Consider the following 24225-nt stretch of genomic DNA (forward strand, 5'->3'; position numbering starts at 1 on the left):
GGCTCCAATTAAAACAGTCATGCGCATTTCTCGGATCAATTAAATGGGTCTGATGAAGTCATCGAGCATTCGTTTCCAGTAGATATTTAAAGCTGACTTGCACACTTCACATTTGAAGGTTGATATAGGAGTGCATAATTTGGATTCCAGGGGCCTCCATAACGTGATAAAACTGTGGGTCATGGAGACAAAGCAGCGGGCCACGCCAACATTAAACGGTGCCTCCCTCGAAGTTCTAGTGCTGGCAGTAAAAACACGCAGGGAGGTCCTGTTCACTGGCATTCCCTCTCCCACAGGTCCATCAAGTGCCCCCCCCACCTCCATCCCCCCACTGTCCAGCCACAGGAGCAAGATGATTCCTCAGAGGGAGCTCCATTCTCTGAGGGTGCACCATTAGCAAACTCAAGTACAGCCAGCACCAGCGCAGATACGCTTGGTGGGTCCTGTGTGAGATAGTGTAGTGTTGTCACCTGGTCTCTCACATCACGTGAGCAAGAGCAGATGGTGTTGACAGGGACAGCAGTGGAGGCTATGCGCTGGAGGGCGCAGGATACTCCAAGCTCGGCTGAGCTGCAGCCAGTTGCTTAACCTCAGGGGCCATCGAGAAAGAGAGTGATCTTGGAGGGGCAGCAACAAGTGCATGAGGCTCTGGCAGCTTTTGCATCCGCAATGTCTGCAAATGTGCAGGGAATGGAGGAGTCCATCTCCAACATGAACACCACCATCTTGCAGGTGGTGACGACGATGTGCTGTTCCATGGAAAGGATGGCCATCTGCTTGGACCAGCAAATGCGCCAGTCCAACAAGAACATGCTTCCTGTAGACAACAGATGGCAGACGCTCGTAGACCTCATCTGGAGGAGGGATATAAACATAGACTTGGGTGTTCATCGCCCCACTGATGTGCAGCAAGGTGCTCTCCAGCTCCTTGCTAGCAGGGAAGTGCAGGTGGCTCAAGGGGAAATGATGTTGAAAGGGGACATGGAAGTGGGGACTCTTTTCCCAGCGCTCACACTTCTCCCCTGTTGCCTCTCCTTCAGTTAGAGCCCCACATGCTTCCTCGGATCCCGATGGCCAAGTCTGCCCCTGGACAGTTGCAGGAGGAGCAGCCTTTGGCGGGCCCACTCAGGCTCCAAATCCCAGAGGGCGTCCACTAAAAGTATCGAAGCAATCCTAGCAGGGAAGTGAGCAGCCTGCAACTATCTCTGCTGAAGGCACAAGAGTTGTACCTTGTAGAAGCACAGGGAAAAGAAAATAGATACAATCACAGATGCACAAGTGTATGCACATGGGTGTATGAACAAATGTTAGTGATAAGTTTGTTATATTTATGACACAGATACATTTATTTCTTTGCACCACTTTCCGGTCTTGTCCATTTTTGCCTGTGACCTGGGAAATGGCCTTGTCACTGGGAGTGAATGATTAGACATTACTTAACATCGAGCAATGGCGGTTTGGGTGAGAGGAATAGCTTGGTAATTGTAGGGCTGCTTTACAGTGTTGTTGTGGTGGGGTGGGAGACTTAATATAGCAGTATAGAGAGTTGGGATAAATGGTTCATTCTTGTGTTGACAATCAGTAACTAGTGGGGTGCCTCAGGGATCAGACCCCAACTATTACAATCTATATTAACGATTTGGAAGAAGTGACCGAGTGTAACGTAGCCAAGTTTGCTGCCAAACAAAGATAGGAGGGAAAGCAATGTGTGAGGAGGACACAAAAAATCTGCAAAAGGACATAAGACAGGCTAAGTGAGTGGGCAAAAATTTGGCAGATGGAGTATAATTTTGGAAAGTGTGAGGTCATGCACTTTGGCAGAAAAAAATCAAAGAGCAAGTTATTATTTAAATGGAGAAAATTTGCAAAGTGCCCACACCTGGAATACTGTGTACAGTTTTGGTTTCCATATTTACGAAAGGATATACTTGCTTTGCAGGCAGTTCAAAGAAGGTTCACTAGGTTGATTCCGGAGATGAGAGGATTGACTGATGAGGAAAGGTTGAGGAGGTTGGGCCTCTACTCATTGGAATTTGGAAGAGTGAGAGGTGATCTTATCGAAACATGTAAGATTACGAGGGAGCTTGACAGCGTGGATGCAGAGAGGAAGTTTCCTCTGATAGGGAAGACTAGAACTAGGGGGCATAATCTTAGAATAAGGGGCCGCCCATTTAAAACGGAGGTGAGGAGGAATTTCTTCTCTCAGATGGTTGTAAATCTGTGGAATTCGCTGCCTCAGAGAGCTGTGGAAGCCAGGACACTGAATACATTTAAGACAGAGATAGACAGCTGCTTAACTGATAAGGGATTAAGGGGTTATGAGGAGCGGGCAGGGAAGTGGAGCTGAGTCCATGATCAGATTAGCCATGATCGTATTGAATGGCGGAGCAGGCTTGAGGGGCCGTGAGCCTGCTCCTATTTCTTATGTTCTTATGCGGCAGTCATAGAAACATAGAAACATAGAAAATAGGTGCAGGAGTAGGCCATTCGGCCCTTCTAGCCTGCACCGCCATTCAATGAGTTCATGGCTGAACATGCAACTTCAGTACCACATTCCTGCTTTCTCGCCATACCCCTTGATCCCCCTACTAGTAAGGACTACATCTAACTCCTTTTTGAATATATTTAGTGAATTGGCCTCAACCACTTTCTGTGGTAGAGAATTCCACAGGTTCACCACTCTCTGGGTGAAGAAGTTCCTCCTCATCTCGGTCCTAAATGGCTTACCCCTTATCCTTAGACTGTGTACCCTGGTTCTGGACTTCCCCAACATTGGGAACATTCTTCCTGCATCCAACCTGTCTAACCCCTTCAGAATCTTAAACGTTTCTATGAGGTCCCCTCTCATTCTTCTGAACTCCAGTGAATACAAGCCCAGTTGATCCAGTCTTTCTTGATAGGTCAGTCCCGCCATCCCGGGAATCAGTCTGGTGAACCTACGCTGCACTCCCTCAATAGCAAGAATGTCCTTCCTCAGGTTAGGAGACCAAAACTGTACACAATACTCCAGGTGTGGCCTCACCAAGGCCCTGTACAACTGTAGCAACACGTCCCTGCCCCTGTACTCAAATCCTCTCGCTATGAAGGCCAACATGCCATTTGCTTTCTTAACCGCCTGCTGTACCTGCATGGGTGCATTAGAGAAAGTTAAGTAAATCTGGCCATGATGAGGCCATCCTTGGCCTCCCGTGTAGCAATGTGTGTCGCTGCTGGTGCCATCTCCACCTTCGGTTCCACCTCCTGCTCGTCTTCCACCTGTTCCTCTTTCTCCTCCGAAGAGGCTGTGCACCTTGCTCATCCTGCAGCTCCAATCCTCGCTGTTGGGCTATGTTTTGTAGCATACATCATACAATGATGATTCTGGAGACCCTGTCTGGTGTGTACTGAAGGGCTCCTCCAGATCTGTCAAGGCATCTGAAGTGCATCTTCAGCATGCCAATTGTTTGCTCTATGACACATCTGGTGGACATGTAGCTGTCATTATAGCGCTCCTCGGCCTCAGTATTTGGCATCCTGAAGGATGGCATGAGCCACGTCTTCAGTGGATAGTCCTAGTCTCAGCGCCTCTGTTTGGAGGTGCGAAGAGCTGAGGGAGGACGTATTGACGCAGCATGAAAGATGCATTACAGCTGCCAGGGAATCTGGTGCACACATGCATGATAATCTTTTTATGGTTATCGATGAGCTGCACATTGAGGGAGTGGAAGCCCTTGTGGTTCACAAACACTCCTGGGTGATGATGGGGTGCCTTGATGACCACAGGTGTGCAGGCCATGATGCCCTGCACCTGTGGGAAGCCAACCAGAGCCGCAAAGCTGAGCGCCGGCTCAGTAACATTGGCTTCATTAGTAGCAAAGTTGACATAATTCTGACATGTCAAACATGGCATCGGTTACCTGGGTGATGCACCTATAGGCGGCCGACTACGAGATGCTGCAAATGTCTGCTGCAGATCCCTGGAAGGAGCCTGAGGCGAAGAGATTGAGGGCAGTGGTGACTTTGACAGCTGCTGGTAACTCGTGTCCACCAGGTCCTCTGGGCAGCAGGTCTTGTTCCAGCAAGCTACACATGTCTGCGATGATCTGGCACGATAGTCTGAGCGTCTTGAAGCACTGTTGTTCAGTCATGTCCAGGAAGCTCATCCTCTGCTTGTATACCCTGTGTTGGGGGTATCGCCATCAGCATGGTGCAGCCCTGTGGCGACCTCCTCTCTCTTGTGGAGCATCAGGTCATTGTGGAGAAGGCTGCTGTTGTGGCTGCTGTTGGTGGTGGAGTCACCTTGGTCCAGTTCTGAAGTCCAAGGTGAGACAGCATAAGTGGCAGCCATGCTGATGTACTAGATGACAGGTAAAGTGGAGATCAGAGGCCCAATCTCTCAATGTTGTGATAGTGACTAGCAATGTGGTGAGAGTGGCTTCAGAGGTTGCAGAAATGACGTGCAAATGCCTGCCAACTAAATCTCTGCACAAAATGCGGTCAGCAAGAGCCTTTCCATTAGTCAAGTAATGAGGTGTAATGTCAGAGCATTTATGTATTTTTCTCAGCTGTCAATTAATGGACTTGCACAAAGGCCATTGTTTTTCTGCCTCCACTTCACAGGCAAGGTTCCTGAGGTGCATGAATCACGTGCTCAGGAAGTTAAAGTCAAAACTTGCTGTTAAAAAGCCTTTTTAGGGTCACTCAACAAGCATTTAAGTACTTCAATGAGGTCACCTGCCTCTGCCGAGCAGATCCGTGGCGCATTGGGAAACACGCCCGAATTAAATGCGGAAGTCAGCGGGATGATGGTGGGTTCCCGACATGCTGGCAATTTTTACTGCTGACCCATCCCAAACCTGCACGCTCGGGACCGGGAAAATTCCGGCCGTGGTTTCCCTCGCTGTGATGTCACCAACCCGCACTTCCAGCAACTTGCCACGCAAAAATGTAAAAACATAATCATACATGGGCAAGTCTGACTAACTGCAGATGCCGTTAGATGTCCTGCCACAGCAAGTTATGGCCCGACATGTTTTTATAAGAAATGCTCAGAAAAAATTTGTAATAGTCATACACTGGTCAGAACTTGGTTACTTACCCAGTTTACTGAGTACCCAGTCAGTTTCCATTGGCTCGGTTAGGCTCTCATGTTCTACTTGGCATGTGTATTTCTTCTTAACATCAGCTCTGGTAGGTACAATCTTCACACTACTGGTCAAGTAATAGAGGTTATCATTTCCCAATGTTGTCTCACTAACTTCGGATGCTTCTGTCATTTTCTCACCATTTTTGAGCCACGTAACTGTGATTTCTTCGGGGTAAAAGGAACGTATTGGACATTTTAAAGTCAAGACCTCTCCTGCAACTGGTTTTTCTTCTTCATACGTTATCGTGTCCAGTTTTGGAGTGGCTGAAAAAAAAAACACACACAAAAGAAAATTACCGCAGGCTTATATACAAGCAGGTTAGAGATATTGTGGGCTAGATTCTTTGTCTATCCACAGCCAATGACCAGAAAATATAATCCGTTGTGTTCTGAAAATTCTGAAATAAGACCCAAGTATAAAATAAAAAATTGCACAATAACCTAATTTAAATCAATGACTCCAGGGCAATCAGCTAATAGGTTTCCCTATTAAATGTTTGAGTTCTGAATATTCTTGGATCTGTTCCGAATCCTTCCTTTGTAAAAATAGCACTTTCTTTAAAGAGTAATCAGGGAAATACGGCACTCAGGACACTTCACTTTTATCAGGATTTGCCAAATACAATTATCAATTCTGTTGCATTACAAAAAACAAGGAAACAGTATCTGGAAACAAAACATAATCCCATTGTTCTATACAAGGTAAATGCTGGAAATTTCAGCAGGTCAAGCAGCATCTGTGGAGAGAAACAGAGTCAACGTTTCAGGTCTGTGACCCTTCGTCAGAACTAGAGACGTTTGAGATGCAACAGATTCTTAAAGAAGTGCAGGGGCAGTGAAAGGGGGAAGTGGAGGAAAGAACAAAAGGAAAAATCTGTGATAGGGTGGAAGGCAGAAGAGATTAAGAGACAAAAGGGATGATGGGCAACAGTGAGATGGTGATAGAACAAATTAAGAGACAAAAGATGAGTCTAGATGGGGTGTGGAAGGTAGAATCATCACCAACTGCCATGGGAAAGAGAAAAAAAGGGGGGAGGGTGGGACCCAACTATTTGTACTAACAAAATGGCCGCCGTTTTGCTGATTACCACATGACCTACTGCTGATTGATCCCCTTGGAGGATAAGCTATACCCTGAAGTTTCTCTGGAATGTGTAAATGGAACCGCCCAGCCTCAGATCTGACTGACATTGCAAAGTGTAATATGATTTACTCTGACTTCAGAAGTCAGAGAGGACACATCTCAAACAATCCAGCAAAAGCCACCAAGTTCCAGCTGAAGTCCCTTTCCCCAGCGCAAGTGCATCCCTTCCCCAGCCAAGGTCCCTTTCCCCAGCGCAAGTGCTGCCACCCCCCCCCCCCGCCAGCCAAAGTCCCTTACCCCAGCGTAACGTGCTGCCTACCACAGCTAAAGTCCCTTACCCAAGCACCCCCCCCCCCCCGCCAGCCAAAGTCCCTTACCCCAGCGTAACGTGCTGCCTACCACAGCTAAAGTCCCTTACCCAAGCACCGCGCCCCCCACCTCCCCCAAAAAAGTGAATAAGTGAATAGTGACAGTGTCGTGACTTTTAGATTTTATCCATTCCAACAATGTCCCTTGTCACACATGCACAGAGCTTTCTGAGAAATCGGATATGGGTGTAAAGTGGGGGGGGGGGATTGGAAGAACGTGATCTGACTTCCCCGAGTTCCCTCTCTCCCCTCCGATCCCCGCCACCTGTGTCTCTCTCCCTCCCCCCCCTCCCCCAGGCTCTCTCTCTCTTCCCCCTCTCCTGCAAGGTAGAGGTTGGTTCGCCAAACAACAACAGTGCCACCCTTGTCAGCAGGCTTAATGACAATGTTGCCGTTGGATCTGAGAGCGAAGAGCTGCAAGTTGAGAGGGAGGTGGATTGGAGTGAGTGAGTGAGAGGAACAGAGACATTGAGATGGCCGATGTCCCTGCTCTTTTATCTCCTCCCTTTCCACTGCCCAGGGCCCCAAATACTCCTTCCAAGTGAAACAGCGATTTACTTGTACGTCTTTTAATTTAGTATACTGTATTCGCTGCTCATGATGTGGTCTCCTATACATTGGGGAGACCAAATGCAGATTGGGTAACCGCTTTGCAGAACATCTCTGTTCAGTCCATAAGCGTGACTCCGAGCTTCCAATCACCTGTCACTTTAATTCTCCGCTCCACTCCCACTCTGACCTCTCCGTCCTCGGCCTCCTGCACTGTTCCAATGAAGCTCAACGCAAGCTCGAGGAACAGCACCTCATCTTTTGTTTAGGCACTTTACAGCCTTCTGGACTCAACATCGAGTTCAACAATTTCAGATTCTAACCTCTGTTCATCTTTTTTCTCCTCTTTTTTTCTCCTCTTTCCTATGGCAGCTGGTGATGATTCCGCCATTCACACCCCACCTAGGCTCATCTTTTGTCTCTTAACTTGTTCCATTACCATCTCATTTTTGCCCATCATCCCTTTTGTCTCTTAATCTCTTCTGCCTTCCACCCGATCTCAGACCTTCCCTTTTGTTCTTTCCTCCCCTCCCCCTTTCACTGCCTCTGCACTTCCTTAAGAATATGTTACAACTCAAACATTTTCCAGTTCTGATGAAGGGCCACAGATCTGAAACGTTGACTCTGTTTCTCTCCACAGATGCTGCGTGACCTGCTGAGATTTCCAGCATTTTCTGTTTTTATTCCAGATTCCAGCATCTGCAGTATTTTGCTTTTTTGTTCTATACAAGGTATTGTCAAAAATATTACATACCTCTAATCTTTAGAATTACTTCTTCCTCTTGGTCACTGCCAGTGCACTCGTGCTGCACCTTACAGATGTACTTTGTGTCCTGGTCTTGCAGCAAATCTAGCACAATAACTAGTACACTGGTGATGTTGTATGTTTTGTCATCATACTCAGTCTCACTTATGTAGTGTTTATACTTGGACTTCTTCCCTTTGTCTCCAGCAAAGATTGTTCCCTGGCTCTGATCCAGTCGAATGATTTCTTCCAATTCATTATTCTTTCTGATTCGTTGCCATATGATAATTAATGGTCTTGGTTTAAAACCACTGATTGGACAAGTCAAGGCCACAACCTCATTATGATTGGTGTGAGGTGGCACCACAATTTTTGAAATCTTCGGTGGCACTTTGGGAAAGAAAAACAAAACAAAGAAATCACCTATTTAAACTGAAATATTTTCACGAGTTACTAAGAGCAAGAAAATATTATCTTGCTGTGAATTTTCTATGATTTAGAATCTACAGATGGCAGAACTGCATTGTCATTATTAACCACATGAATGTCACTTCAATGTACAAATACACAAGTTAACAAAAAAGAATAGAATCACATAGCATAAATATTAAGGATTAAATGCAAATGTCCATGATTTACCTCCTTTAATATCCAGTTTTACAGATTCCTTAATGGGTGACGCAAGAGTTTCATGTTTAACTTCAATAGTTAATTCAGCGCCATTATCGTTGTATACATTAGGATACATTTTGATATTGCACTTTAAGTTGAAAGTCCCATTACTGTTAATTTCATATTCTGGTTCCAAAGACTTAAAGAGTTCATCTGGTTTATAATCTTCCATAAGTAGCGTCACTTCTTCTAGTTTTCCATTGTGCTTTGCTCCTTCTTGGTTCTTTGTGATCATGTTCTGACTATTCCAGCTACAAATTTTATTTGTGTTTTGATCCTCCTTCCTCTTTAAGAATAAATCAATTCCAATCTCCTTAGGTCTAAATCCAGTAATTTGGCAATGGATGATGCTTTCCTCTAAATGGCGAATGTTTGGAGATACGCTGACGTCAGTAATTTTTGGAGTAGCTAATCAAAACAAAAGTAAATTAAAACTTGACAATCGAAATGTTCTCATTGCTTTACTCTGCTTTATTTTCTTGCTAGGATTACAGGTGTATATACAAGACGTGATATTGTGCATGTATACACAGGCAGGAGTTTCCGTAAGGTTGAGCTGTTTTTTTCCAGCACCATTCATCTGACCAGTGCAAATTACATCCAATGCAAATCTAGTTTCCTTTATCTTTTGCATTGGTTTAAAAACATTGTACTAGAAACTGCCCCCGCCCACAAAACTGGCCACACCCCCAGATTGAATTAATAACCATTGCAAGTTTCCCCTAATTGCACTCGTTTGCAGGTCTTCAAGGTGGCTCTTAAAATTAAGCATTTTTTTTTACGAGCAAGGACACTAATTGGCATGTTTTTAAAGCTTTTGAATATAATTTCTTTTTAATTTACTAAGAAACTGACTACTGTACACCAATATAACTAGCAAATGGTTTTGTATAGTTTTGAAAAGTAATTTTGAGTTATTTAAAATTGGGTTTTTAAAAAGGTGATGTCCTAGAGATTCCGATTAAAAATGCTTATTTTTTGTGATAAAACCATTTTCAGTTGTATTAAGCAAACTGCACCAAGTTACCACTCTTAAATATATCAAGGAATATTTTTTAAAGCAAAGTTTAAAAAAAAATTACATTCCAAAACGCTGCCCTATGGCAGATTTTACATTTGGCGATATGCAAATGAGTTTGACCAGAAATGAGAGAAAAAATACACTTCTCAAAACTACTGGAATTTTAGGCACAATTTGCACCTGGATTCCAATTGCGCCCAAAGCAGAAACTCCAGGCCAGGTTCTCTATCTAACACCATTATGGGAGCACAATCACCTCATTTGGGGAAAACATGCAATAAGCAGCCAAAGAATTACAAGAACACACATAGTTATTGCACAATAAAAGGGTTTCACCAGTTAATACATTACCTTTTTTTAAATATTTGAAATAAAGTACTGCAGCACCAAGCAATAGTGCACATAACAGCAATGTAACACATATACTTGCAGCAATCGCACGTGTTGAAGAAAGTTTCACAGGCTCTGAAATTTCAAACATAAATACATAAGCATTAAGACAAAAACCACGCAACAAGAAATAAATTGTCTCACTAATAGAGTTTGTTATGGCACTCCTCCATTTCTGTAAATTATAAATGAACATACTTAAAACACCATAAAGTATTGAAAGAATTTGAAACTACAGACATAGAACATAAGAAATAGGAGCAGGAATAAGTCATTTGGCCCCTCGAGCCTGCTCTGCCATTTAGTAAGATCATGGCTGATCTGATCATGGACTCAGCTCCACTCCCCACAACCCTTTATTCCCTTATCGCTCAAAAATCTGTCTATCTCCGCCTTAAATATATTCAATGACCCAGCCTCCACAGCTCTCTGGGGCAGAGAATTCCATAGATTTACAGCCCTCAAGAGAAGAAATTTCTTCTCATCTCAGTTTTAAATGGGCAGCCCCTTATTCTGAGATTCTGCCGTCTAGTTTTAGTTTCCTCCACGAGTGAAAATATCCCATCTGCATTCACCTTGTCGAGCCCCCTCATTATCTTATATGTTTTGATAAGATCACCTCTCATTTTTCTGAACTCCAATGAGTATAGGCCCAACCTATCTTCATAAGTCAATCCTCTCATCTCCGGAATCAACCTAGTGAACCTTCTCTGAACAGCCTCTGTGCAGTAAACATCCCCTCTAAGTAATGGCCTAGAAATTTCATGTGGTGAATTGCACCAATGAAAAATAAGTTGCAGCTGCCGGTGGATTGGAGAGGTATTTACACCACAATTTCATGGGTCAGCTCATTTGCATGTGTATTAGACCACTGTAAAATAGGAGTAAATTGCTATGTTGCATGGAAATTAGAGTAGTGCCTTTAAAAAGCCAGTTCTGGCTGAAGATTGCAGCAGTAGGCAAATAACGAACAGTGCTCAACTTGTATGTCATCTGATAGTTTTTGGGACACTTTACAAGAATGTTTAACACAGGAGAACCCAGCAGAGGCAGCCAAAGTCAGAGGGAGGGTATGAGACCAAGGCAGAGAAGATCATAGAATGGTTACAGCATGGAAGGCGGCTATTTGGCCCGTCGAGCCCGTGCCGGCAAACGACAGCCCCTCAGTATTGTATTGGAGTGTCAGCCAAGATTTTGTGCTCTGGTTTCTGGAGTGGGACTTGAACTCACAATCTTCTGATATCGGAGGCAAGGTTACCACCACTGAGCCATGGCTGACACAAGATGACACAGTTTCACTGAGTCCAACCTGCAAACCCTCCTCAATTAAATAAAGTACAGGAGAGACAGAATGATTTGTGTCCATGGCAGGAAACATGTTAAAGAAGACAATCATTGCATGCGGAGGGAGGCAGCACTGGTCAATGCCACAAAATGTTGAATGACTTAATCTGAGGAAACTGTGTAACATACCAGCCACAACCCCTTTCTTCTTTAGGCACCCTGGGCACTGGTATACTTTTAACCATCTAAAAGTAACAGTTGTACAACTAATCTTTCACTGTGCACCCTGATTAAGAAGAGCAGTAACACAGGATCATTAATTACATGAACAATCTGAAAACCTTTCCTGCACTTTAACATTGTGCGCTAAGTGGCTTGAGCGACCATCAACTGCAAGCCTTTGCCTAATTTATTCAATCTGCAGGAGAAAATGGCACACAATGCCAGAGAGAGACAGGCAGCAGGAGAGGGTAACATCAACCTGGAAAACCTCATACCCTACGAGATTGTAGCTGTGCACCACATGGAATGGCTTGGTGCTCTTCCTGTGGGAACTAGGAAGATTGAAGGCAAAACAACAACAACTCTGCCCTAATTTATCTTTCTTTGGCTAACAACAAAAATTAGGGAAAGCGGTAAGGGAGAGGGCATGGTCAGAAAAATGTCCTTAAATTAGACCTTCAAAGACATGGAAGGAGATAGCACAGCAGAATGATTTTAGGAATTAAATTCAAGTTATTGTGACTGAATAAATACTCCCATGGTGGGGCAGTGATTCAGAATCAGAGAAGGGGAGAATTCAGACAAGTGTGTTTGCCCACAGAAGTTTGCTTATGTCGAGTTGAGCCGGTCTGAGCAGGGATTAGTTATTATTCTGTAATGTATATAAACTATACTAGTGTGTAAGACTTGCCAGCAGGGGGCGCACCTGTTGGAGACCCAAGGGTCACCTGCACACCGGGACAAGCAAGTATAAAAGATTGTCTGCCATGCTGCTTTACCACTCTGGAGTTTGATTAAAGAGACTAAGGTCACATCAGTTTGAGCTTACAGTACACAGTCTTGTGGAGTTATTCTGAACATAACAAGTTCAATGGGATTAAGTGCGTAATAGGAGTACAAAGTATTTCAATGAAGGATCTAAAATTCCAAGTCCCGAACTAAATCGTGAAGGATGGAAGATGCCTGTGCGTGGATTTTTTTTAACGTGGGGTGGCCGTTGCACACCAGCCTCCACACGGGCTTGACAGAGTTAGGTCTTGGTCCAGTGGCAAGGATTAACCGAGATGACTGGAGACCAGCTCTGCTGCATGGACCTAGTGCGCACACATATCGCAGTGTGGGCTGGCCCGTGCTGCCCCCGGGCCCTCGCCTCTTCTGGGTCCCGAACTCGCGCCTCTCCTGGGCCCGATCATATCCCTCTACAATCTCTCGCCGCTCTTTCGCCCCGACCTTGCCGCTCCTGCTGTACTTGCCCACGCTCCAATCACCGACCTGGATGATGGTGACGTCCATCTTCACTGCCGTTGCTCTCCTGCTCCAGCACGTGCTACTCCCTGCAGTGCTTTGCCGCCATGCTGCTCCAAAGTGGGTGACCTCACATTTGCCTACTTTGAAATCCATTTGTCACAGTTTTGACAATTAACTTAATCTATCTATGTTTTTAATGTCTTTTCATTGTGGAATAATAAAGAATGAATCCTTGATTTAAATCAGATGGAAACCTCAGTAGAAATTCAATGTTAAAAACTGGTAACAAGTAATTTTAAATAATTGTAAGATTTAACAAAAGAACACTGAAAAACATTCCCATCTTATGAAAAGAGAACATACCTTGCACTGTGAGTTCAGTAACCAGTAAATAGCCATCAGGATGTGATCGGTGATTCATGATACACCTATACTTATTATTATCATCATCCATTGTTGGTTCAATTCTCAGTCTACTGGAAACATTAAAGGTTCCATCACTGTTGGGAATCGGGGAACTAGTGCAGATATTTGTTATTCTTGTCACGTTATCCTTTGATAGCTTTTCCCAGATGAGCTCATGCTCCAAAGGATAAAATCCTGTTGCGTCACATCTCACTGACCCTTCTGTACCAGTCAGAATGGTAATGTGTTGTGTGGACAAACGGACCACTGGTTGAGCTGTGTTGAAGATAAATATAACAATTGGGCAGACAGGTTGAAGGCACATTACCATAAATATGTAAATTATTGTTGTGCAAACATATATGCTAAGCACACCATCATCCTTCCTTCAGGTATTTATCTCATGAAATAATCTACTTGTTTTCTTCAAGGATGTGGAAAATTATATCTGGTGAATCAAATAAGTTCTAAATACCAGAAAGTCAGATGTAAGCATTCCAAATTGCACCACCACCAACAACCATTTTTATCGCATCTTTAATGTACAATAATGTTTGAAGGTGCTTCACAAAGGATAGGGGGAGGGGGGGGGGGGGGCGGGGTGAAGGGGATGGAAATAGAACAGGTGACTAAAAGCATGGTGGAATAGATATATTTAGACAAGGTGTTTGAAAGCAGAGAGAAAGCTGCTACCAGCAGTGGAATGGAGAGAGCAGGGAATGCACAGGTAGCCGTTGAGGATCAAAGTATTTGGGGTGGGGCACAACAGTGGAAAGAAGGAGGAAGGGGGAGAGGATAAGAGGGGGATGAGGATGAAGGAGATGAGGAGAACGGGGGAGATGAGGAGGAAGAAGAGGGAGGGGAGGAGGACAAAAACAATGCGTCGATATAACCTTCAATGCAGACAAACCTCCAAAGGCACTTGAGAGGCATAATTCATTTCAAAAATGGTAAGCCAAAGAAGGAGGTATTTGGAGGGATGTCCAAAAGCTTGGTCAAAGACGTAGACTGTAAAGAGGGTCTTATAGAATGAGAAGGAAGTGGAGAGGTGGAAGATGCTTAGGAAAGAAAATGCCACAACATAGGGCCAAGGTAGCTGAAGGAATGGTGGGATGGAAGAGAGCAGGATACTTAAGAAGAACAGAGTGTTGGGGGCAGGGTTTGGATGCCTGGAGGAGGGCACAGAGATATGAAAGGATAAAGCCAAAAAGGAGTTAAACCATTAAAAAAATCATGAACAATAGTTTCACACTATTTATACACAATATTTAAAAAATATTTATTGTAGAGATTTTATAAACCCTGGACAAATCAGCTAGGAAATAGCCAATATTTTCATGCCATAGAATTTGGTTAGAATTGCTGTAGAAATTGGCCTCGAGAGGGCATAGAATTCTACGGACTTTGGAAATAATACACCCTCAAAAGGGATTACAATGATGGTATTAAAAATCCTCGGATTTCCAGTAGTACATCTACCATATCAGTCTCAAATTTTTGTGCTTTTTAAAATTATGTTTCATAGTGATACACTGTTGGGATTGTGTGAATAATTTGTATTTTATCATTGCTTATATTTCAATGTTGGGAATATTCTCATTCGTAGTTTTAGAATGCCTGTTATTGGTAGCTGTGTGGGGAAACTTCTTGTGCAGCCTGTTAGTGTCCTATTCTGAGCAGTTGAAACAGTAAAAGGTTCTCAGAGCACTTTTATTGAAGAGGTTTTGGGGGACATTTTTTTGTGCTCATCACAGTTGGGCACCAGAACATTTTTTAAATTTTGTCACCCTGTGCCAGCAAACGAACACTAATTGGGTGTGTTTGCGACCGGCTATAACTCTTCTACTCTGCCCCAACACTGTACCTCACTATTCACCTCAGAGACGTACCCCTATGCATCATTGTAAGCTTCCAATTTGCCACACAGCATTCCTGCTGGTTTCGGGAGTGAGATTGCCAATTCTGTGCAAAAATTAAGGGCGCTCATACTCATTTCACAAATACTGCTAGCAGACAGGATGGAATCTCATTCCAGCAGTCTGGACTGCATGCAAATCCAGACTTCATAGGTGAAAAGATTGTGCTAACCCAGTGAATCACCTATTCTATGTTGACCATGTTTATTTCACACCTTTATGTTTAAATGTATGAAGAACATAAGAAATAGGAGCAGGATGTAGGCCATTTGGCCCATCGAGCCTGCTCCGCCATTCAATAAGATCATGGTTTAGAGCTTCCCCCACCCAACAACTTAATACTGAAATCAACAACAGATAACATTTTGGAGACTTACCTGACACCTGCATTTCTGAACTCTTTTCTATCTTATCAGGAGTGACAAATACAACACAGGTGTATTCTCCTTCTTCATTAAACTGTATGTTTGGAAGATGAAGTGAAGCATCTCCTTTCTGTAATTCGGTGTCAGACATTTTTGCTCCAGTTCTTTTTGGGAAATGGGCTCCTCCATTAAAGACATAGATCGGTGTCCTGTTTTCAATTGACCCAAATAACCACTGGACACCTACATTTGTTAGGTCGAGTGTTGGTGCCTTATAGCCGGAAATTTTACATTCCAGGGAAACATCATCATTCACTAACACATTCTTTGGTCTTGCAAATATGTTCACATCCAAGGTTTCTAAATATCAACAGAACAATAAAACATTAATGGTACAGAAATTGCAGTTGGAGGCTTTGCTGAAAAATTTCTACGAACTTACCTGGTGGTCCGGAGACTTGCAGGCCTGGGCCTCTTTGCGAAGGCCCGCATGGAGGCCCAAATACTCCAGGGTTGGTGGTACTTCGCACGCGTTCCTGGGATCACATGTGCCATCCCAACCAATCAGAGTAGGGGTATTCCCATTCATGCTTGTGATGTGTTCCGTATAGACAGAAACTCCATAAGTATCAATGGTAATATCCCAGAAAATACACAAATACTTGCAATAAATGTAAAAAAAAATCACTTATTCAAAATGGCATTTAATTAATTATTTAAAACAGCATTTTGAAAAATAAATTTACATATTTTAAAGGGTTTAAAAATAGACTTAACTTATTTCTCAGGTTTTTAAATGTTTAAATGATTGAAAAAATATTATTTTTCAGTCTTTTCGCTGATAAAAACATGCCTTTCGCCTGCTTTTATCAATCATGAGAATTTCAAGGATATTCGCTGAGCAGAAGTTTGGCAAATAGCCCAACTCTCCACCAGTGGAGGCCCTTTACTTCTGAATGTGTGCGATGTATCAAGAGAATTCTTGACAGATCGAAAGTACCGGGTTTACGCGCATAAGAATATAGAATTAGGACCAGGGGTAGGCCATTCGGCCCCTTGAGCCTGCTCCGGCATTCAATGAGATCATGGCTGATTTTCTACTTCAACGCCACTTCCCTTCACTATCCCTATATCCTTTCATTCCCTTAATATCCAAAAATCTATCGATCTCTGTCTTGAATATACTCAAAGACTGAGCGGGCGAAATTGCCCTCTGACCGAAAGGGCGCGCACTCACTGATCCTGAAGATTTTTCTCCGCCCCAATCCATGATGATCACAATATTCCTCCCCTTCAGTTAAAGGGGAGGGCCGCTGTGAACTCTGCAATTAATTTAGTTTTGCGCAGTGGGCCACCAGGAAGGGTTTCAGCCGGGCCAGTTACCCAAGAGGGGGTGCTGGGCTGCCTGTTGGAGGTCCGGCCAAACCCATGGGCACCATTATTGGGCCGACCTCACAGTCGGCCGACAATTAAAATAAAATGGCGGCCGCGGCAGAGCGCCCTCGCCACCCAGCTTCCCACAGGGGAAAGCTGTCGGGGGCACCGAGCGGCGGCCGATCTGTTCCCGCGGGGCAATTTCCCACACGTGGCGGAAAGGGGTCGCCGCTGGTTGGTGGGGGGGGGGGGGGCGGCACGTGCCCGACGGGGCGGGAATATGGCAGCGCGGTGACAAGCACCGCTGGCAAACAAATGGAAGGCAATTTCATAACTGTCGGTGACTCTGCGCTGACTAGGCGGTGAGTCTGAGAATGTGTAAGGAAGGGTTGCGAAGGTGATAGATGGATAGAGAAGGTGGCAAAAGGATGGAGATAGGGAATCATGGGAAAATAGGTAAAGAAATGTCAAGATGCAGACAACTGCAGAATTGACAGAAAAAAAAGGGGTTACCAAGAGTTGAAGTTGAGGTTAGACACGGGTCATGAGAAAGCCGCAAGGCAGCACAAAGAAAGAAAGCAATCCTAGATAGGAAGGGAAAAGTAATAGCTTCTACTGATAAGGAGGAAGGGAAACTAATTGGGTTCTTTACTAATAAGGGAAGACAGTGTAGCAAAGCTATAACTAACCTGACCTGACACCAGCCCTAATTGGGAGACTTTCTTGCCTGCCGTTGGACGTACTCGGTGGGGAGGCAGAAAGGGATTGGATAGACCAATTGCTAATCAAATGTGTTCTGTTTTGAAAATGTATATCTACTGTGCTTTTCGCGCTGAAAAGGGCTTGTCCAGGGGAAGGTAAACAGGCTCTGATTGAGTGTGTCCCTTTGTCTTGACAAGTCCCGGCCGGAGAATCTTCAATAAAGGTCTTTTACAGAAAAGGCAAAGAGGTGTTCGCGTCAGTGTATTCGCTGAAACAGATTGAGGGAAAAAGAATCCGTATTAACAAGTCCTTACCAACCCTCTTGGAGGTGGTCACGGCTCTTAAAAGGGGCAATTTCAGCTCCTGAGCCTCCACAGCCCTCTGGAGTAGAGAATTCCAAAGATTCACCACCCTCCAAGTGAAGTTTCGCCTCATCTCAGTCCTAAATGGCCGACCACTTATTCTGAGTGTGACCCCGGGTTCTAGATTCCTCAGCCGGGGAAACATCCTCCCGCATCTACCCTGTCAGGCCCTGTAAGAATTTTGTATGTTTCAATGAGATCAACTCTCATTCTTCTAAACTCTAGAGAATATAGGCCTAGTCTACTCAATCTCTCCTCATAGGACAATCACCCCATCCCAGGAATCATTCTGGTGAACCTTCGTTGCACTCCCTCAATGGCAGTGCATGCCTAAACCTGGAACTTGGGGACCCTATGGGCACATACGCAGCTCGTACACTCCCACGAATTCAGGCTCATTATCTCAATTCAAGTATCATAACTAGAAATAAAACACATTCAAAATATATTGTTTGATGGGCACGGAATCACTTCAGATGTTCAGCTCCAAGGTACTGCCATGGAGTGGTTAGATGCAAGTCACATCCATGATTCCATGACGTGATGTACTTCCAATCTGTCATCCCTTTGCTGGAGGTTGAGCAAATGACAGATGCTTCCTCCCAGGGAATTATGGAGCATCATATTAGGTAATTCAAATGCATCCCTTAGCAACTGATTATGAAGCAGCAAAGATGGAAATCTCAAAGCAAGACTGTCCTCCCAGGTGGGTATGATGTTTACAATGGGAAAACTACAAAAAGAGAAAAATAAAATTAGGATGATATATTTCTATTAACATACACACACATCTCCAAATCTATTTCCTTTCTCTATCAAAGGTGACAATTGGTGCTGTTATAGGGTTCAACAGTCCCCAGTAGCCCTTCAATATAGTTAGTGGTAGATTTCAAATACCTTGTCCAAGTGGTTATTCTTCTCATGTTAACCTGAACCTTGACAGAAAACTATCCAGTCAAGAAGGTCTGCAGCTGATCTCTATCCTGTACTCATATCAACAGACATGCACATTGCAGAGACTTGTCGATGACAATCAGAAGTGGGTCGCTGGGCTGTACGTGAAGTCTCTGATGGTCAGATATGGAGGGAAACATTTACCCAAGTTCAGAAAACGTAGAAGCAGGTTGGCAAATGCCACACTTTAGGGACCCATAGATGTGTGCAAGCTACTGCTGGAGTGGAACCAGCTGAAGCCGTCCAGCCTACCAATACATAATTTTTATAACCTTCCCACTGTTTGTCCAACTAGGACCATCCCACATGATAGAGAATTCAAGCTCTGCAGCCTGGATGCAGTTTTTGAGAAAACACAGACCACATTGCATTAAGTCATCAATCAACTTGACATTTTAGATCCTTGGGTAGCGAGCCAATCAAAAGGTTAACAGACTATCAAATGAGCCAATAAGGTCAAAGAAGGCGAGTTCTTTTCTGTAAATTGAACCGGGTATAAGTACAGCCATTTTGGCCATGTGGTCTCAGAAGGACAAAGGCCTGGCTTAAAGCCAAGAGCTTGTTGCTGCTGCCAGAATAAAGTTACATTAAAACTACAACCGGAGTTCGTATTTCATTGGAAATTAAGAGATCTAACACCACACATTAGGTTATTGACTTGCATGGTTACTTGGAGCTGGCCTGAAATAATCCCTGACCCCAATGACAGGTCTGATTAAGAACCTATTGTGGCTCACCAATCAACAGTGCCAGCAGACTTGCCCGACTTAACTTCTGATACAGCTACCAAAAACGTTTTAAACAAAATACTTATCTCAATGTGGAGCCGGGATAAGCAGGATTGCTCCTCTCAGCTCAACTGTCCTGACGACCGTTGCCGCCAGTGATGGAGCAGCACGAAATTTACATCTGCATTGCTGGCGAGTTGCCTGGGGCCTACTGTACATGAGGCCTGAGGCCCAATTTTTCAGGACTATCTGTTCTGGCACAACCCAGACCACTAAAACTAATTATATTACCTTCATCATATTTATATTCCAGATCAGCTTTCTCATAACATATTATGGGTCAAACCTGCAACCTTTCTGGTCTGTACGGAAAGTCGTCTTTTCTAATAGCTTCTCTCCAAGATCACTAATACACTGCACAACAAGACCCTTTCTCAACATGCAGCCTATAATCATACGCCTTGCCATTTTCACACTGGCACTGGAATATAAACCTTAAAAACCAAGTTGTACTTCTCTCTGTGGTTTATATCACCAAGTATATGTGGGGCAATATTTCCAACAATGTTGTCACAGTAGTCAAGTCTGGAGGTGACAAAGGCATGGATGAGGATTTCAGCAGGAGATGAGCAGTTCAGCAGGAGATGAGCAGAGGTGGAGTAGAGCGATGTTAGAGGCAGTCCTTGTGATGGAGAGATATGGAGCAGGAGGCTCAGCGCGGGGTCAAATAGGATGTCGAGGCTGCAATCATTTTGGTTCAACCCAAGACAGTGGCTGGGAAAGGGGGTGGAATCAGAGGCGAGAGTACAAAGTTTGTGGCTTTGGTGTTCCCAATGTACAATTGGAAGAAATTGTGACTCATCGAGGACGAGATGTCTGACAAAGTCTGACAACAGAGAGTCAGTGGAGGGGTCAATGCCAGTGGTGGAGAGTTAGAGCTGGGTGTTTTCAGCAAATATGTGGAACCTGACCCGTGTCTTCAGATGATGTTACCAAGGGGCAGCATTAGGAGACTCCAGAAGTAATGGTGCAGGGGAAGGAAAATAAGCAATTGCAGGAAGTAATGTCTGTAAGCTTGTAATGTTTGTAGCTCCACACTGTGGATGTGGACGTATTGTGTACTGCAAGTGCAGGGTTAATAATAAACAGAACCAACCGATTTCCGGAGACTTCTGAAAGAGCTGCCTGCCATGTTAGGAAGCTGTGTGTTCTGTGTCCTGTATTCTGTGAATATATCACATTTGGTGACAAAAGATGGGATTTTTCAGATGATTTAAAGCTGAAATTTTGTTGGTGAAGGATTCAGCCAGCCGACAGAAGACTTTGGAAGTTTCTGTCTTTGAAAAAAGCTACAAAAATCCGAGGCAAAATACAGCACACGGTGTGAACAGCTAGAGATTAAAATGGCAGGTGTATTGGGATATTTCGGTGAATATAGACACAACCGGGAATGTTTTAAAGCGTATGTGGATCGGCTAGAAATGTATTTCACTGCAAATAGCATAATCGAAGTTCCAGACAATGCAGTCTAGAACCGGGCTGTGTTGGAACATAAGAAAGCGATCTTCTTATCGGAGGCAGGTCCGACATTATACGAAACCCTTGCAAATCTGCTTGTGCCTGACGAGCCAAAGGACACAACGCTTAAAGAGATTTTAACGAAGCTGGAGCAGCACTATAACCCCAAACTGTTAGAAATTGCTGAAAGCTATCGTTTCGGGATTCGGAATCAAATGATTGATGGAAGTTTCAGTTATTACATCGTAGCATTAAAAAAGCTATCGATGCACTGTAATTTTGGAATCTTTCAAAACCAAGCATTACGGGATCGTTTTGTTTGTGGGGTGAAAAATGATGCGATCAGAAGGAAGTTATTGACGACAGATGACTTGACTTTTGAGATTGCTTGTCAGACAGCGAGGTCGATGGGCATGGCCGAACAACATTCCGTAGAATTAAATATTAATTACGGTCGTCAGTCAACCGAGGTAAATCACCTGCAGGTTCAAAGTAAAAAATGGGCATGGCCGAAAGTCTCAGAAACTGGAAATTCTACCAGGGCGTCGAAGTCGTGCTATAGGTGCCTGGGACAACACATTGCTCAAAGTTGTCCATACGTGAAGGCAGAGTATTTCTTCTGCAGAAAGACTGGGCATTTTGCGAAGGCATGCCGACTGAAGGGTAAACCAGTTTTTAAAGCTATGAGTCCAGCGTTCAAAGCTATGAGTAGAAATCCCAAGAGACTACATAGCATGCAACAACAACAACAGGACAAGGAGATGTTAGAGTTACACGTCATCAGGAGCACGAGGTTAACGGACAGCAATTCAGAAAGCATCAAAATCCACATAAATGTTGCGGGATTCAAGACATAAGAACGTAAGAATTAGGAACAGGAGTAGGCCATCTAGCCCCTCGAGCCTGCTCCGCCATTCAATAAGATCATCGCTGATATGGCCGTGGACTCAGCTCCACTTACCTGCCCGCTCCCCGTAACCCTTAATTCACTTATTGGTTAAAAATCTATCTATCTGTGACTTAAATACATTCAATGCTTCCTTGGGCAGAGAATTCCACAGATTCACAACCCTCTGGGAGAAGAAATTCTTTCTCAACTCGGTTTTAAATTAGCTCCCCCGTATTTTGAGGCTGTGCCCCCTAGTTATAGTCTCCCAGACCAGTGGAAACAACCTCTCTGCCTCGATCTTGTCTATCCCTTTCATTATATTAAATGTTTCTATAAGATCACCCTTCATCCTTCTGAACTCCAATGAGTAAAGACCCAGTCTACTCAATCGATCATCATATAGTAACCTCCTCATCTCCGGAGTCGGCCTAGTGAATCGTCTCTGTACCCCCTCCAAAGCCAGTATATCCTTCCTTAAGGTGACCAAAACTGCACGCAGTACTCCAGGTGCGGCCTTACCAATACCCTATACAGTTGCAGCAGGACCTCCCTGCTTTTGTACTCCATTCCTCTCGTAATGAAGGCCAACATTCCATTCGCCTTCCTGATTACCTGCTGCACCTGCAAACTAACTTTTTGGGATTCATGCACAAGGAAGGGGAGCGGGTAGGTCCGAAGGCCTCCTCGTAGGACTGCTCCTGGGCACGGCCAAGGGTGCCATCAGCCGGTCCAGGCAGCGGGCGGTCGAGGGGGTCGTTCAACCTGACTGCCTGCCTCTCTTCCGCTCTTACATCCGGTCCAGGGTGTCCTTGGAGATGGAGCACGCGGTGTCCACCGGTACGCTTGCGGCCTTCCGCGAGAGGTGGGCACCGGAGGGACTGGAGTGCATCATCACGCCCGGCAACCAAATTTTAATTTGATTTTACGTTTTTAAGTTTAATTTGTTTTAATTGCCGGTGCTTTTAGTGTCCCCCTTCCCTTTTATAGGGGGCACTGGGGAAAATTGTGATTTTAGTGCCCAAAAAAAACCAAAAAAAGAAAAACACAAAAAAAAGGGGGGAAAAAAAAAGGGCCTTGTAAATGTCTGGAGTGTCACCCAGGTCGGGTGGCACCGTTTAATGTTTTATGTTTTCGCAGGTAAACTCAAAAGAGTTTCATGCACAAGGATGTTCCATGTTTTTATTGAGTGCACAAGGTTGCAGCCCCTGTTCCATTATTTGAAGGGGCTGCTCCTGAAATTCTGGCTGCACTTCAGTCCCACTCTCCTGATCTTTGGGCACCCAGTGCGGAGGGGAGCGGGTAGGTCCGAAGGCCTCCTCGTAGGACTGCTCCTGGGCACGGCCAAGGGTGCCATCAGCCGGTCCAGGCAGCGGGCGGTCGAGGGGGTCGTTCAACCTGACTGCCTGCCTCTCTTCCGCTCTTACATCCGGTCCAGGGTGTCCTTGGAGATGGAGCACGCGGTGTCCACCGGTACGCTTGCGGCCTTCCGCGAGAGGTGGGCACCGGAGGGACTGGAGTGCATCATCACGCCCGGCAACCAAATTTTAATTTGATTTTACGTTTTAAAGTTTAATTTGTTTTAAATGCCGGTGCTTTTAGTGTCCCCCTCCCCTTTTATAGGGGGCACTGGAAAAAGGAAAATTTGATTTTAGTGCCCAAAAAAAACCCAAAAAAAAGCAAAAAAAGAGGGCCTTGTAAATGTCTGGTGTGTCATCCAAGGCGGGTGGCACCGATTAATGTTTTTGTTTTGCAGGTAAACTCCAAAAAGAGTTTCATGCACAAGGACCCCCAGGTCCCTCTGCACCTCAGCAGGTTGTAATTTCTCCCCATTCAAATAATATTCCCTTTTACTGTTTTTTTTCCCCAAGGTGGATGATCTCACACTTTCCGACATTGTATTCCATCTGCCAAACATTAGCCCATTCGCTTAACCTATCTAAATCTCTTTGCAGCCTCTCTGTGTCCTCTACACAACCCGCTTTCCCACTAATCTTTGTGTCATCTGCAAATTTTGTTACACTACACTCTGTCCCCTCTTCCAGGTCATCTATGTATATTGTAAACAGTTGTGGTCCCAGCACCGATTCCTGTGGCACACCACTAACCACCGATTTCCAACCCGAAAAGGACCCGTTTATCCCGACTCTCTGCTTTCTGCTCGCCAGCCAATTCTCTATCCATGCTAATACATTTCCTCTGACTCCGCGTACCTCTATCTTCTGCAGTAACCTTTTGTGTGGCACCTTATTGAATGCCTTTTGGAAATCTAAATACACCACATCCATCGGTACACCTCTATCCACC

At 44.5% G+C, this 24225-nt stretch overlaps 1 protein-coding gene across 3 annotated transcripts in view; it reads right to left on the minus strand.

Moving 5' to 3' along the window:
- The window catches only part of LOC139280250 (uncharacterized), a 69938-nt gene that overhangs the window by 24918 nt on the left and 20795 nt on the right, over positions 1-24225 (minus strand). For all 3 annotated transcript variants that reach the window (XM_070899887.1, XM_070899886.1, XM_070899885.1), the window contains 6 exons: positions 15407-15754; positions 13072-13389; positions 9916-10029; positions 8511-8951; positions 7881-8261; positions 5078-5389 (listed from right to left, as the gene is read on the minus strand). In XM_070899887.1, the coding sequence (XP_070755988.1) occupies positions 5078-5389; positions 7881-8261; positions 8511-8951; positions 9916-10029; positions 13072-13389; positions 15407-15754 (1914 nt within the window). The remainder of the gene's footprint in view (positions 1-5077; positions 5390-7880; positions 8262-8510; positions 8952-9915; positions 10030-13071; positions 13390-15406; positions 15755-24225) is intronic.

This window comes from Pristiophorus japonicus, chromosome 14 (genome assembly GCF_044704955.1).
Source record: "Pristiophorus japonicus isolate sPriJap1 chromosome 14, sPriJap1.hap1, whole genome shotgun sequence".
NCBI lineage: Eukaryota > Metazoa > Chordata > Chondrichthyes > Pristiophoridae > Pristiophorus > Pristiophorus japonicus.